The 15,500-nt window shown below is 38.8% G+C and overlaps 1 protein-coding gene across 1 annotated transcript in view; it reads left to right on the forward strand.

Moving 5' to 3' along the window:
* The window catches only part of CSGALNACT2 (chondroitin sulfate N-acetylgalactosaminyltransferase 2), a 31,682-nt gene extending 17,742 nt beyond the window's left edge, over positions 1-13,940 (forward strand). Inside the window, exons 3-8 of the mRNA XM_054163695.1 lie at positions 5,488-5,704; positions 6,235-6,336; positions 8,100-8,278; positions 9,894-9,988; positions 11,295-11,376; positions 12,536-13,940. Of these exons, the coding sequence (XP_054019670.1) occupies positions 5,488-5,704; positions 6,235-6,336; positions 8,100-8,278; positions 9,894-9,988; positions 11,295-11,376; positions 12,536-12,828 (968 nt within the window). The 3' untranslated portion in view covers positions 12,829-13,940. The remainder of the gene's footprint in view (positions 1-5,487; positions 5,705-6,234; positions 6,337-8,099; positions 8,279-9,893; positions 9,989-11,294; positions 11,377-12,535) is intronic.
* Positions 13,941-15,500: the final 1,560 nt, after the last annotated feature.

The following is a 15,500-nucleotide window of genomic DNA, read 5'->3' on the forward strand; positions in this document are numbered from 1 at the left end:
CCAAAACTGAGAGAAGTGGAACCAGCCAGTATTGGTATCTGCAGATCCCACGCACTGCAGCCCTGTGGCTAGGCTCTAGTGCATCCTCAGTTTGTGCATCCTCATTTGATGAAAGTTGCAACAGTTCATGTAAATGACCTAGGAGCTCAACTAAATTCTTGCTGCATTAGCATTGCTCATTTGTGAAGTCTTCATTTCTGGAGACATTCAAAACTCACCTGGATGTGTTCCTGGGTCGTTTACTGTAGGTGATCATGCTCTAACAGGGGTGTTGGACTTACATGATCTTCAGAGGAACAGTCCAACCCCTTACATTCTGTGATTTAGAGAAAAGTCATCATGAGTTAAAACAAAGTTTATTACTTAAGATCTGTGTCCTCTTCACTTGCTGATGATTATTTTATAAGAAGTGAATCAGGACCAAGAGGAAGTTTTTATGTAATATGAAATGAGGCTGAGAAACCTTGGGCGAAGTACAAAAGTGAAAGCTTCATTAGTTAATACATATCCATCATATGGATAAACATATAATTGCTTAATATAGATAAACCAATTTTACTTTTATTCTGACTTGCAGGATTTTTTTTCTAACAAATAATTCATATCCACCTGCAAAAACTTACCCACAAAACTGTACCAGCTAACCTAGAGACAGGCAATTTTATTGTAGAGGTGTTCTAGCGTCCTACCTCAGTAGGCTAACCTTTTGTGTAGGTGTATGTTTGGTTCTGGGAATTAATCTAGCTTTTTTCCTAGACTTGAGATGCTAGACTAAAGCACCTTTTTTGGTGTGTTACACACTTCAAGTTTTATTAGTAAGTCATTAGAGAATTTGGTGTCTTTCAAAGTTTAGAATCTTATCCTATAGACAGTTTTTTACCTGATGGTGTCTTTTTAGAATAGAATAAACCAGGTTGGAAGAGACCTTCAAGATCATCGCGTCTAACCTATCATCCAACACCACCTAATCAACTAAACCATGCAACCAAGCACCCTATCAAGTCTCCTCCTAAACACTTCCAATGATGGTGACTCCACCACCTCCCTGGGCAGCCCATTCCAATGGGCAATCACTCTCTCTGTGTAGAATTTATTCCTAATCTCCAGCCTAAACCACTGAATGTCTGAGGTCCTTCCCCAGCATTTACATTATTTTTGCCCACTCAGTGGAATATCACTGTCTTGGTTTGTACAAGCATTATGAAATATTCTACTTCTTATATTTTTGGGATTTACCTATATTGGAGTCACTTGTCACAACACAGACTAATGACAAGAATTGAAACTTGATCTGTCATTTCTATATCATAAATAGACATTTCCTAAAGAAATTTTTCTGGGAAAAAAAAAAAAAAGTACTTCATTACTCAAAAATACTTGGTAGGCTGGATCAGCTAATTTTATTAGTCTAATACTATACAAGTCAAAAACCTTGAAAATACTTGCTGATGAATGGTATCTGCCTTTTTGCTGCTTTGTGTTTTGCTCTGTGCCCTTATCTGACTGTTCATGCAGCTTTTCATGCTGCATGCCTAGCCTCTGGGATGCCTGCATGAAGGTATTTTCTGCTTTCTACTAGTGGCACAAGGACGATGGATCCATCACAGGGAGCAATCTGAGCGTTATTCGAACTGATGTTTTTGGGTTTTAGCGTTGTAAAACAAAATAATGACCAAATATGTTTTGGAGTTCTGATTAGTCAGAGCTGCAACAGCCACATCATTACTACTGGCAGCAATATCACCAAGTGAAAAAAACAGATTTGCAAGCATGCATTGTGACTATGTCTCTTCCAACCTGGTTTATTCTGTTCTATAAAGCTATTCTCAAAGCTCCAAATTATTTTTCACAAGGCTCAGTTGGCTTGCTCTTGTAATGAACATCAGCAAGTTTCCTAGCTCTGTAGGGGTGTTCGCTGCATTGTTACCTTTTTTGCTTTGCTGCAACCCAGAATGAAACTTCCAGAATTCTAACATTAACAGTCTAAAAACCTGTCATTAATAAAAGTCTTGTTCTGCAGATGCTGTGAGAAACACTTCAAAGTTTTTTTTTTTCTTAGTAGAGAAACAGGAGCACACTGGTCCCCTTGAGTGAAGAGTATCCTTAGAGAGAATAAAAGTTGCTGTAGTACATATTTTCACAAATCAAGGATTTTAGAGAATACAGTGAACCTATTTGCTGAATTTGCTGAGATAAAAATAGATTTCTTTGAGATAAATGTTTGATAAACTGAAGAAACAGCATAAATAAGATGGAAAGAGCACAATGCTATTAGATCTGTCAATCCACTTTCTTCAGAAACCCGTGACATTAAGTCTTGAGTAATGGTGCAAAACGGTGAGGAGCTTTCATGGATATCTGTACTTTACAATCAGTGTAATTGGTTTAGTTGGGTTATATTAGTGTAACAGGTATATTTTATCAAGCCATTAAAAGATAAATTGGATAAATTACCCTTGGATAGCAGAAGCATTAGCATATTTTCAGAAGCTAATTAGCAATTAGTTAATCTCTAATAAAGGTCTATTAGAGTCTGAGTGCTGCTGTTTGTTTGCATTTCTGTTTTTGTGCTTCCAGTTGGCGCTGCGTAAAGTCCATAAAATATCCTTAAGTCTGACTCTCAAGAGAAGACTCCCCACCCAGAATATGTCCTTGGCATGTAAAATTTGTTTATGACAGTGCTGCAGACTTCAACTATTCAACGTCCTTGCCATCAGTAAAATGGTGTGGACTGTTTGTCATGCAGATACCCCTTTTAGTATGTCCTGCCTAAGACCAGAAACTGGCCAATGTTCTGGGACTTACAACAGACTTTAAATACAGGGTGAAAAAAAAAAAGGACATATGTCTTAAATTCCATAAACCGCGTGCTTTCTTGGTGGTTGTAAAACAAGTAGTAGTGTTCAGTGCAATAGAGCAACAGCTTTTTTGCTTTGATAGTAATTGATCCCCAATATCCTAAAATTTAATTTGTTTGGTGAGAAAAAGAACTTTTGCAAAGGGTTTAAAACTTCATGGACCAGGAATAACAGCTGTTAAATTATTTCTGCTGCTTTTTACCTCTTTGCTTATAGAGCTTGGTTTTGGATGGCAGCCAGCATATGCTATTTGGAAGGTGAGATAGCAGGTTTTATTACATGAGTCATTCCCAAGTGTTAAAAACCTAAGTACACTAAGAAGCAAAACAGATGTGAGCTTTTTTTTCTGACTGTTCTCAAGTCTGCCTTCTGTATATAGAAGCTTTAAGCCCATAAAAGTATTCAAATTGGTAGTTTACCTATGGAAGTCAGCTCATAGCAAGGAAAATGAGGAGCACATACAATTTATAAGAAGTGTGGCACTAGTAGATGCAAACGTTTGGAATCTTATATTCTAGCAATTGAATGTTGGCAGGGGCACTACACAGATTTGGACTTGCCTATTAAGGTCTTTATAAAATGATAGCAGTAGGGTTTACTTTAACTGTTCTGTAGGACAGCCTTCTGTTACAAATGGACACCTATGCATATCCTTAGATTAAAGATAAGCTACTGGTAAGCTACTGGCAACTGTCACATGCTTTAAAAAAATTTATTTACATTGTAAATGGTATTTTCATCTGTAAGGAGATTGTGGATACTGGAGAAGGGAATGTAATATTATGAATGCTAATTTACACAGAGGTATGGGTACAAAGTATTTGTGATATACTGCATGAGAGCATAACGTGCAAACACCATGGGGCTTCAACTGCTCCAGTAACCATGAAGCTGTTTTCAAGCTACAGTGCTGGACTACACAGCACGAGAGTTAGAGCGAAAAAGGATTGAGAGTGATTCAAGATCTCGGTTTCTGTCAACAGTGTGGACTAACATTGTTGGAAACACCCTTCTCTGTACTTGTAATTACTACTGATTTGAAACTGTCATGCTTTCCTGAGTGGTGTACTTGAATTGAAAGGTTAGAATCAGTTGCCATTAACTTCCAGTATGATAGCATCAGCTTGTTCTGCTACACCCCATCTCTGTGTGGTGGTCATTCACATTTCCTGCAGGTCTGCTGGTGCCATATTCACCCATAAGAAACAGTGCTTGGCAGAGCAGAATGTTGGAAGGGAGTAGGGAGCTTGCTGTAAAAGACAAGCTGTTGGCAGATACAGGACAGGAGCAGAAGGAGGGAACATCAGAGTGTGTAACTGGATTTGGTTTGGGAAGGGAGGCAGGAGCAGAGAAACATGGGGAGATTTCAGTAGATTTATGGAAGAGACGCTTTGTTAAGGGAGCCTGGGGTATAGAGGGAAAAAGTTAGAACAAGGTCCTGTATGCCTTCTTTACCTTCTCATTTCAATGCAAGAAGCAAATGGGAGTAATGGAACACAGAGGACTATTGACCTGGGGATAGGAAGAGAAGCAGAGCTTAAGATCACTTTCTGGTTCCTCAGACAAATAAAAACAAGTTGCTCTAAGTTTGAGGGCTGCTGTCTTCTTATACCTTGACCTCTTTTGATTTCAGTTCCAAAAAAGGCAGTAACAACAAAAGGGACAGTGTCAATACTAAGCACAAAATACAACCCATTTTGTCACCACAGCAGCTGATCTTTTCTGTGTCCTGATACCTCCTTTCTAGGTGGGAGGCTGGAAGCGTGTTTCAGCTGTTCTGGAGGCTGGTTTGCAGGAAAAGAGGCAGTTCAGGCCTGCCAAGTAAATGGAAATAGGACAATTTTCCCTCTCATTTCTTACTCTCATGTTAGTATGGGCATGGAATTAACAGCACACAGCTCAGTTCAAAGCCAAAAATGAGTCTCAGTTTTTGTGGCATAAAATTAGAGATGCTGTTGGCTTAACTTGCTTTGTTGATGGTCCTTAAATGAAAGAACCATGTTCTGAATGGGATTGATTTTTATCTGCATTAGGAATAAAATATCTCTGAGTAATTCTAAGGACTCATTGTTTTCTCAGTGTTACAGCTATATGGAATACTTCTGCCCATGTCCTTAGAGGACCATGGCTGTAGTAAAACACCACTGTATTTATTGGAAAGAAAGCACTGTAGCTAGTGGTCAGCAGTGAAACCAATTTTAAAGCATTCCAGCATTTATCATACAGCCATTTATTTTTTTAGATAGCACATTTCAGATTTTGCAGACTTTGTCAAGTGAGTTACTGTGCCATTTGTTCTGCCCACAGCTTGTTTTGTTGATTGCTGGCCAGATGATCTCATCTTTTACTGTGGACTAGCTCAAGAGAAGGTATTTACAAAAGGACTTAAAAGCAGTCAATACTAGATTTCAGCCATCCTTTTCCATAGCAATAGTTGAATTCTCTTTTTGTTGGGAAAGCCTAATTCTATTTCTGCGTGAGAAGTTGATGTAGGACCCTCTCTAAGAAGCAGTGGAATCTGGAGTTGATTGTTTCTTTGCCCCCAAAGATTTATTTTCCTCTTCTTTGTAGGAAATAAAATTTCTGGGATCTTTGACTTTACAAATTACTTGTGTGACTTATTCTTCAGGTTACTATCGTACAGAAAGAGATAAGGGGACACAGTATGAGCTGTTTTATAAGAAGATGGATGGCATGGAATACAGACATGTCACCTTGTTCCGACCTTTTGGACCCCTCATGAAAGTGAAGAGTGAAACGGTCGATATTTCTAGATCAATCATTAACATAATTGTCCCTCTTGCTGGAAGAACTGAGGCATTTGCACAATTTATGCAAAACTTTAGGTAGGTGCATGAGATTATATAGTGAGCTGCATTGCTGATTTTCAGTGTTTTGCTTCTTTCTCAAAACAGATTTATTTTCTGGGTTTTTTTTCAGCAGAACTAATGATTCCAACATTGTGTGCAACTGCTTTGGGGTGTTGTAATTGAAATGATGGCATGGAGAAAACATTCCTTCTAAAAAGACTTTAGATTCTCAAATTGCACCAAAACCCCTTTTAGACTGAATGCCAGGGTCATTGTGAACCTGGAGACATATCTTGAATGTTGCTTTTGTATTTACCTCAGCTTTTGAATTCCTGTTTGTAAAATAAGGTGTTGGAATGAGACTCACAGTATTGGATCTTTCCTATTCAAATGGGAAAGATGGGGAAAGAAGAAAAACACATCTTTCCTTGTTTCTTTTACAAGTTAGTTGAAGTCTGACAAGGATACTTAAATATGCTTAATACTTTTAAGTGAATAGGTTATAAGTACTTGAAGCTTCTGTTGTGTTGAAAGTAATTCCTATCTGCTTATCTTTGTGCCTATAGGGATGTGTGTATTCATCAGGATAAACGTGTTCACCTCACAGTTGTATATTTTGGACAAAATGGACTATCTGAAGTAAGAAGCATCTTAGAATCTGTGGCTAGGTAAGTGTGCCAATCCAATATCAGTCAATAAAAACAAGAGCTTTCTTTTGTTTAAATAATGAAAGAATTAAAAGAATAAATTTATAGCCCACTACCAGTTAATAGGAAAAGTAAGCTTTATTTACAGAACACTGTTTTTTTGTTTGCATTTTACAGCTTAAGTTACAAAAGTCTCCTGAAGGCTACTAAAAATTCAAGTTATAGGCCAAAAAAAGACTAAAAGCAGTGGCTTTGGGGTTTCTATCTCACTGGGTGAGTTTCTGTCTAACAACGGGGTGAATTTTGCAGTGAATATTAAGTCGTACTAACAGATTGATCAGAACTCAAGCTCTTTGGAACTGGGATGTACACTTCAATAGTTCTTTCACTGGAGAAGTAATTTTAATGCTAAGAAACAGGAATGTAGTCCAAATATGCTGTCTGAGAAGTTAAGCTTTGTCCTCACAGCTCACTCTGTGCAATAAAATTCTTTAAATATTCTTTCATCATGGCAGACTCAGCAAATAGCATTACAGTAGTATGAATATAAAGTACCCAGTGTTGCTTTCTTGCCTCCTGAGTAATGGGACAGGTAATAGCATTTGTAACCCCATAGCTGAGGGACTTCTCTGAGTTCTTGTGCTCACATCCCTGAGGTGGGAGCCTGTTAGCTAAGAATAAGCTGAGCTTGCACATCATTGTGGTCTTGCCATGCTGCCCAAAGCTTTGCTTGATGGAATTGTTAGGCATAGGCTATTTTGTTGCTGGCTTAGTGTGACAGTGAATTGCCCTGGTGAACACACACATCATCTAGGAATGGAGGGAGGAGTGCTTCTGCCTTCCTCCTGCAGAGCCTCCCTTGCATCTAGCTTGCTGAATGCCAGCTGCCACTGTTTCTGAGGCCTCTTTGCTGCCTGCCGTGCTCCTTGTGGCATGTCCTCTTCTCACAGCCGAGTCACATTCAGTGCTGCAAACTCACTGGGCATTTATCTGGCTTGTTACCAGCTTAGTGGTGCTACTGTTCAGTATCATAATTCTGTTCTCTGTACGCATTACCATTTGAAATCTCTTTGAAGCAGATACTTAACTTCACTTGAAGATATTCCCCAGGTGGGTGTATTTCCAATCTCCCTTTACTACTTCTTCTCTCTTCCACGATGAGTCAAGGCATGTGTGCTAGTGGTATGAAATAGCAGAGAGAAACAGACTGAGTTATGGTGGGTGGCATCACCAGAAAGATGGCCTTTTGCCTAATGAGTTTGGTGATGGTAGAGCATTGTAATGTCATAGAACATTACTTCATTTCAATTGCCAATAGGCTTTTTAAATATGTCTGATTAAATGCGAAGTGAAATTAGGCAATGACTTTTATTTTATGTTATCCACCCCTTCTAAACAATTTCATTGGCTGTTCATGATTCTAGCAAGCAGTAAGTCTGAGGTCCATCTTTTTACAATAACTAAATTCTGACATGTAAAATAGACAAGTAAATGGAACAGATGGTTTTTTTTCACAGTATCACCAAGGTTGGAAGAGACCTCAAAGATCATTGAGTCCAACCTGTCACCACAGACCTCATGACTAGACCATGGCACCAAGTGCCACGTCCAATCCCCTCTTGAACACCCCCTTCTTGGGGATGTGCTTAAAAAAACAAACAAACAAACAAAAACCCACCAAGCTGGAATGGAATTACTGTCAAATGCTGAAAAAGTATAAATGGTCTCTTCATTTGTGTGTATGTCCCTATTTTATTTTGGGTTTGGCTCTGGTTTTCTTCTAGGGAAACTAACTTCCACAATTACACAATTGTCTCTCTGAATGAGGAGTTTAACCGAGGACGGGGACTTGACATGGGTGCCAGAGCCTGGGAAAAGGGCGAGGTGCTGATGTTCTTCTGTGATGTTGACGTTTATTTCACAGCTGAATTCCTCAACAGTTGTCGCTTGAATGCTGAGCCTGGTATGTTCCTTATGGAAGGAAGATTATTTTTGTTATACTGAATCTCTTAACAATTTCAGTTTGTCTTCTCACACATGGCCAAGACACCTCACATAGAATTGGTTTTCAGTAGAGCTATGCTGACGCTCTTACAGAGACTGAGCTAATGTTCCACATTTACATCCCAAGCTTTTCTGACCATTTTTCTCTTAAGTTATGTGAAGCTTGCTTGTTCTACAAGCTTCTGCCAAGAGGATAAATCTTTCTTGTGTTAACAAGAGTGCTAGTTAAGACTTTCTCCTGTTAAACATTTGTTTGGGTGCTTTTTATTCCTATTCCACTTTTGTTGTTGCCTGAAACCTTTATATCCAAATGTCAGTTTGGAATAAATAAATACTATTTCTTCATGTAATAAACAGGCAAGAAAATATGCTATAGTTCATATTTGGATTCTGTTTCTTGCATTTTATTTTATTTCTGTGTCTCTGCACTTGTATAAATAATTGGAAAAACTGTGGAGAGAAGGTTCTTGTGAGCTTCCACAGGAAAGAGTGTTTGAGAAATCACTTGACAATTCACACTGACAGCTTGTCGCCTTTGCTTCAAATGAGACCTGAAAATACTTCTCGCATGTTAGGAGTTCATGCCCAAATCAGCATGTTGAATATTTTCCTGGGCTGTCATCAGTACCTTTGCAGCACTGGCAGTGCAAGATATCCTTGAAAAATACTGATCTGGCTTCTTTAATAGGCACAGAACTGGTGTCGCAGCATAATTAGGATGCTCAATGACTCTGCAGGATGTATGTGGTTTTAAATGCTTGTGCGAAGAGGAAAAACCACTCAACTATGCAAGGTGTTACATTGTCAGCGACGGAGGATGGAGTCAATGCAGATGACCAATATGATCTAGTATTGTTCCTTTATCGTACAAGTGTTGTACGAGTATAGTACAAGTGTAGTGCGTATTAAGGGAATCCTTACAGCTTATCATTGGCATAGCTTCACTGGTTCCCCATGAGTGACCACGCATCGTACTATAATAGATTATTGGTCAAACTACTAATAACACGTGAGGTGGTCGATGCAGGTGCATGTCCTGTTATTCCCAGATAACTTACTCTGTTTATAGCTACCAGTGCCCTGCTTTAGTTACATGCTGCAGGCACAGCACTGTTTTGCTAAGCTGCTAGTTACTTCTTCACTTATGCCGAGCATGGCCTACCACCATGTCAGGCTCTAAGCCTATACTGCCAGATTGCTCACACTGCTTACTGCCACCATTGCCACATTATGTGGACTTGGTTAATTTTTAGTTTCACTACATAATGTTATTGAAGTGATTTTTTGCTGTCATCTAATGTGATATCTATATCTATCTATATATAATATTTTATATGCATGTAAGTATGTATTGCTGTATGTAAATATGTCTTTAGAATATATATATCAATACATGTATATGTATCTACCCTAGTAGATGTTATGTGGTACCTCGATGGAACATCCTAACACTTAGACTTATTTCCCGTAGATGGCTAATAACTAATATTGTACATAAAGACAATATTTCTGGTTTCCTCTTGCCTTCAGAAAGTATGCCCAGAGTGAATAATGCTTGCCCTTTTGACTTCCAGGGAAAAAGGTTTTTTATCCTGTGGTATTCAGCCTTTATAATCCTGCTATTGTCTATGCCAACCAAGAAATGCCACCCCCTGTGGAGCAACAATTGGTAAGCAGTGTGATTTATTCTGAATAGAATTAGTTGTGGTTGTATTAAAACAAAATTAAGTCTGTTTGGGATAGCTTATGAGCTCTGGCAGTTTGTATCTAAACACTTGTCTCCATTGTAGATGAAACACATTGAAGAAAAGCTTATCAAACAGTACAAAACTCATTCTTGGAGTTCCATCTAGATGTTAAAAAACAACCAACATGCTATTAATAAAATGAAGTTGGTAGTTCTGATCTATTGCTAGTTCTGACTTGAAAGAGCAGTCTTTTAGGAGGCATAATGTGGCAGCAGCTTACAACCTACGTTCCAGCAAAGAAAGAAGTGGTGAAATGCAAAAATCAACTAACCAGTGCTTGATTAGCTTCCCTTAGCACCAGAAGGTAGTGTGCAGGAAGTGTGCCATAAGATGTTCAGCCAGCTGCCTTTTTAGTGCTGTGGACAGCTCTGCTCTGTGCTGATTGTTTCTTTACCTTTGCCATCCAATATCTTCCAGAATCATTGACTGTTATAGTGGTAATTTAATCCTGCTTTTGCAATGAGAAACACTGCTTCTAGGGAAGCTTCTAGTCAAACTAATAAATAAATCCCAAAACCATTCCAGATAATCACCTGTAGGATAATTTGGGATTCAGCAGAAAGAAGTACATACTGGTATTTCCGGGTCTTTGTTGCCTGAAATTGGAATGGCATGGTCAGCATCCAGCCTGACTCTCAAGAGACTGTGTAAATGAAATTTGGGGTTGCAGCTGGGCCTTCTGAGGTGGACAGGTTTGTGGGAGAGGAGAGCGTGCAACACAGCCATACTGAAAAACAGACACAAGAATCCTACTGAAAGTAGGTGGGAAGCTTTTGCATATGGCCTTAGGTTGTCGCAGCAGAAAGAAGTGAGCTCCTGCCTGACAACTCTGCTGTTGTTTCAGCCAGTAACAAAAGTTAATTTTCTTCTTATGTCAGAAGAGGAGAGACAAATGTGGCCTTAAAAAACTGGGTAGAAATTGGAGTATTTGGAACAGATTTGTCATTAGACTACCAAAAATCTGCTGCTTTGTGTGACCAAGTGTATAGAAACCAGAGCTGTTGGGGCAGAAAGGTAAATGTGGAACTGCAATACAAGCAAGTATTTTGAATCAGATGGCAAAGGATCAAGTGAACAGCAGGTAATTAGGAAGCCCATCCCTGTGTATGACACAGAAATACTGTATCTTGCACTGATCAGAAGAGATTAGCTTGCTATAAAACCGGGTGCAATGTACCACCTTTCATGTATTTTGCATTTCAGAATGGTGTTGTTTTAAAACTGCAGGTGCACAAGAAGGATTCTGGTTTCTGGCGGGATTTTGGCTTTGGGATGACTTGTCAATATCGGACAGACTTTCTGACTGTTGGTAAGATGAAACTGTAAAAATTTTGTTGGTGTATTTAAATTAATTCTCTGTTCTTATCTAATGACAGGAAAGTATCATATATGTTTCTTTGGTTACTTTCCCAAGCCCAGCAGTCAGACTTCTTGATAAGTTTGACCAGTAAGTTATATTATTTTTTGACATAATCTGATGAATGTTTGTTCAAAGTCACAGTATATTTAGTAGCAACATCTCACTCTAGAACTTCTGCAAATACTTTATTTTTTCAGTACTTTTTATACTTTTGGAAGCAAATTAATCAAGTTTAAAAAACCTGTCTGTGAAGTAAACCGTAACATAGACAGAAGCATTCGAATTCTTTCTTTTAAATAACCCTGTGCAGTTGAATCAAGTTATTGGAGGCTTTAGAAATGTGCTTTGGCACCCCCTTGTGGCTTGCGGTTACATCCGAGACCAGTTTGGTATGCTTCAAGTCAGGAGACCGTCTTGAAGATAATCTGCCAGGTGTGAAGACATGCTCTGTGTGCTATATAATGGCTTGAATGCAGGCTGATTCTAATAGCAGTCATATTGCGATGTGTAGGGTATGTGCTAAATTAAGATTTCATCATTCTGGAGTTCTGAAATTAATAGTGCATGTGCCTGGGTTGATTTGCCTTTCTTCCTAGAACCATAGTGAAAGAGAAGTTAAAATGGTAGACCTGTTTGCTTTCCTTAATCCAGGTTTTTGAGTTGTCACCTATGGATTAATTGATGGCATTTTTGGAGAGGACTTTTCATATGGAGCATGACTGCTTCATTTTACAGCTGCTAAAATCCATTATGATTGCTAAAAATAATTTAGAAGCATAGCCAGTGAGGTTTGCCTACAGTTTTCTGCAGCTGTCACATAGGATGTCATGCATAATGTAATTTCTGAGACACTGTTCTAAGAATTTTGAAGCCAGCAGTACATGATCTGTGTCCTGGGTAGTTTCCACTGCAAAGGATGGGATATGCTTGGAAGTTCCACTCCCTCAATTTGGCATGCTTTGGCATGAAGCACTTGAAGTTGTTTGCTCCAGAATTTCTGGTGTGTTGTACCAGATATGGTAATATAAATAGCACAAGGAGTGATGCACCTTTAACTTTGCACCTAGCCTGTGTTTTAAAATAACATTTTCTGATACTGTTTTTATAGGAGGTTTTGACTTGGAAGTGAAAGGCTGGGGTGTCGAGGACGTTCACCTTTACAGAAAGTACTTGCACGGTGACCTTATTGTGATCAGGACACCAGTCCCTGGTCTCTTTCACCTTTGGCATGAGAAACACTGTGCAGATGAACTCACTCCAGAGCAGTATCGTATGTGTATCCAGTCCAAAGCCATGAACGAGGCCTCTCACTCGCACCTTGGAATGCTGGTCTTCAGGGAGGAGATCGAGACTCATCTCCGTAAGCAGGCTTACAGGACTAACAGCGAAACAGTGGGTTAAATGTCACTCCTGTGACACTTGATGACTTCAAATTCACAATGAACCAGCATCTTTTTACAGCCTTAATTCAGCTTAAAAATGCAGTGCCTCTCTTTTTCAGTGAAGAAGAGTTTAGAGGATTTTTGGTTCTCGTATTTGTTTTCAGAGTAATTCTTTGACTGATGCGTGATTACCCTACCTATCTTGCAAGTCCAAGCGCCTCAAATAAATTGGAATGTGTGTGTAGTTGAAGAGAAATGTCTTCAGTGGAATGTACAACTCTACACTTTTCCACATGGTACATTTTAATTCTTATTTTTCATTATCTTAAGAACTAAATAATATTTTGCGTTGTCTTGAGTATTTTCACTCTGTGTGGATTACTGCACTGTGTCTTTACACTCCATTGTAGAAGGAAGAGAAAGGTGCAGAAAAATCTCACTGTGAAAAGTATCCAGGACACACTGAACAGTAACACCAGCTGTTCAGGTTCCTGATTTCACAGCAGGGGCCTGGTGCTGCATTTGCTGTATTAACAGACATTCACATATTTGAATGTGGAATAACTTATGTGAAGGAGGGGGAATGAAAATCTTTGAGGGCAGTTTTAGAGCATATAATGTAATTTCACCCTGCAAAAGAGACCACCTTCTTGTCTCTGATGGATCAGACAAGTTGGGAACGTTCCACTTGGGTGTTTTGTGTGTCTGGTCTTTTCCTGCAGTAGACACCACATCACAGAATCTGAACTTCTATCAATTGAGTTATGCCATTAAGCTCATTTGCTTAAAGATTTTTGCCCCCATTCCTCCTTATTCCAAGGCCCTGTCTTTACATCTTGTGCTTTTAAGTTGAGGAACCATCTTTTCCCATATAAATTTATTGGAGGCCCATTTGCTGTTATGCCAATATTATCCTTTTGCTTTCTTCTTCTTTCTGGCATTTTCTTGACGTGTTTTCAGGAGGAAGTTGTATACTTTTAGCTGTTTCAGTGACTATAAAAGCAAGTGCTATTACAGTCTTTATTCATACAATGTTCTCCATTTCACTGATTTTCCTAGCAGCCTTATTCTTCACTTACTCAGTTTGAAGGGGTTTTTGCTGGTTACTTGGAGTGGGGGGGAGGTGTCTCTCTCTCTCTCTCTTTTTTTATGTTTTGTTTTTCTGAGCATGCATAAGCAGAATTATTCTGTGGTCTCATTAGTGCCTTGTACAATGGCACTACTGCTTCACTACTTCCCTTTTGGGATGCATAAACAGTTTCAATGCAGTCAGGTCATTTTTTCTCCCTGTTGTCTTATATGCTACTATATGGCATGCCTCATTTTTGATACATTTGTTTATAGAATGAATTCTGAGAATGCTGATTCAGTGGTTAAACCACATCCATGGTCTCCCCTGAATTTAGAAATTAGACAAAACCCCTTTTCAAACCAGAAGATTAAGATCTGTTTATGAATTCAGTTTACTTCAAGAATTCTGAAGGGAACTAAATATTTAAATGGTTGATTTCTGGATGGTGGATATGCTGCGCAAATAGTTCTGGGCACTGGTCCTTTTTGTATGTACATAAAATTTGCCTTTATGTAACTTATTGTGGAAAATAGTGTACTGTATTGTATTTAGAGTGAAGAGAATGCATTGCAAGACTTCTTGCAGTTCATATTCTCTAATAAAAGGAATTTCTGCATTTTAGAAATTGTTTTAAGCTGGTTTTTTTTTAAATGTTTTTCTTTATAATTCACAAGGCAGATGACATGTTGGGCTCAAGAAGTAGTATTTTCAGCAGGAAATTCAGCTAGCTCATTTTTGCATCTCAAGTGAGTATCTACCCAGACATGAAATTGCAAAGTTAATTCCCCAGACAAACTTAAACCAGATGCTTCCTTTCTTTAACTTATCTTGGTGGTTTCTAACAGGAATAAGGTACCAGTGAGAAAGATTAAACAGACATGAAGATTTGGGATTAAGATATAAGTGGAGCCTTCTGTAACACCTCTAGCCCTTAAAATTTCATCTGCTACTGCTATCCTGTCTCTACTGCACAAGAATAAGCATAAAAAATGCCTCTCAGTCACCACCCTTGCTCGGCATGCTCTGAAACAGATACTGTGGTAGTGTAGAGGTGTTAAGCATCACTGCAGCTCGGTTCTTATCGTTCAGCACTGCCCTAGAAAGATCTGTTTGTCCTAGTTTCCATGTTTTGAAAATGCAGAAGACTGCTGATGCTGATAGCCAGATCTTTTACATTCTGCTGTTTTCCACTGGATGGTTGTGCTTATCAGCAATGGCATGGAAGAGGAACAGTATCGACTGCGTCTGTGCAATCAAAACCAGACTACAGTGTTGATCATAGAAGGTAATCAACAGAAGCTGGAACTGAGTGCAGTCAACAAGAACCACTTTTTTAAGCTGCCTTTTTTTTTTTTTTTTTTTTTTTTGTCATCCCAAAATGTGGAAGTGACTGCTTTGGAGTTAAAAGAAGTCAGAACTCTTAGAAATAGTTACTGTTGGAGTTGGATATTGACCCAGGTAGTCTGAATGCCCGTTTGAGGACTTGAACTTTCTGGGACCTTTGCAGGGTCTTTCTCTTGTCTTAGTTCAGCTCCCTGCAATAACTGCTGGTGTAAGAACATATTTTTATGGCACATGTCATCTGGGTAGCTCATGAGGGGCATAGAATAGAATTAAGC

The sequence above is a fragment of the Dryobates pubescens genome, chromosome 8, assembly GCF_014839835.1.
Source record: "Dryobates pubescens isolate bDryPub1 chromosome 8, bDryPub1.pri, whole genome shotgun sequence".
Taxonomy (NCBI): domain Eukaryota; kingdom Metazoa; phylum Chordata; class Aves; order Piciformes; family Picidae; genus Dryobates; species Dryobates pubescens.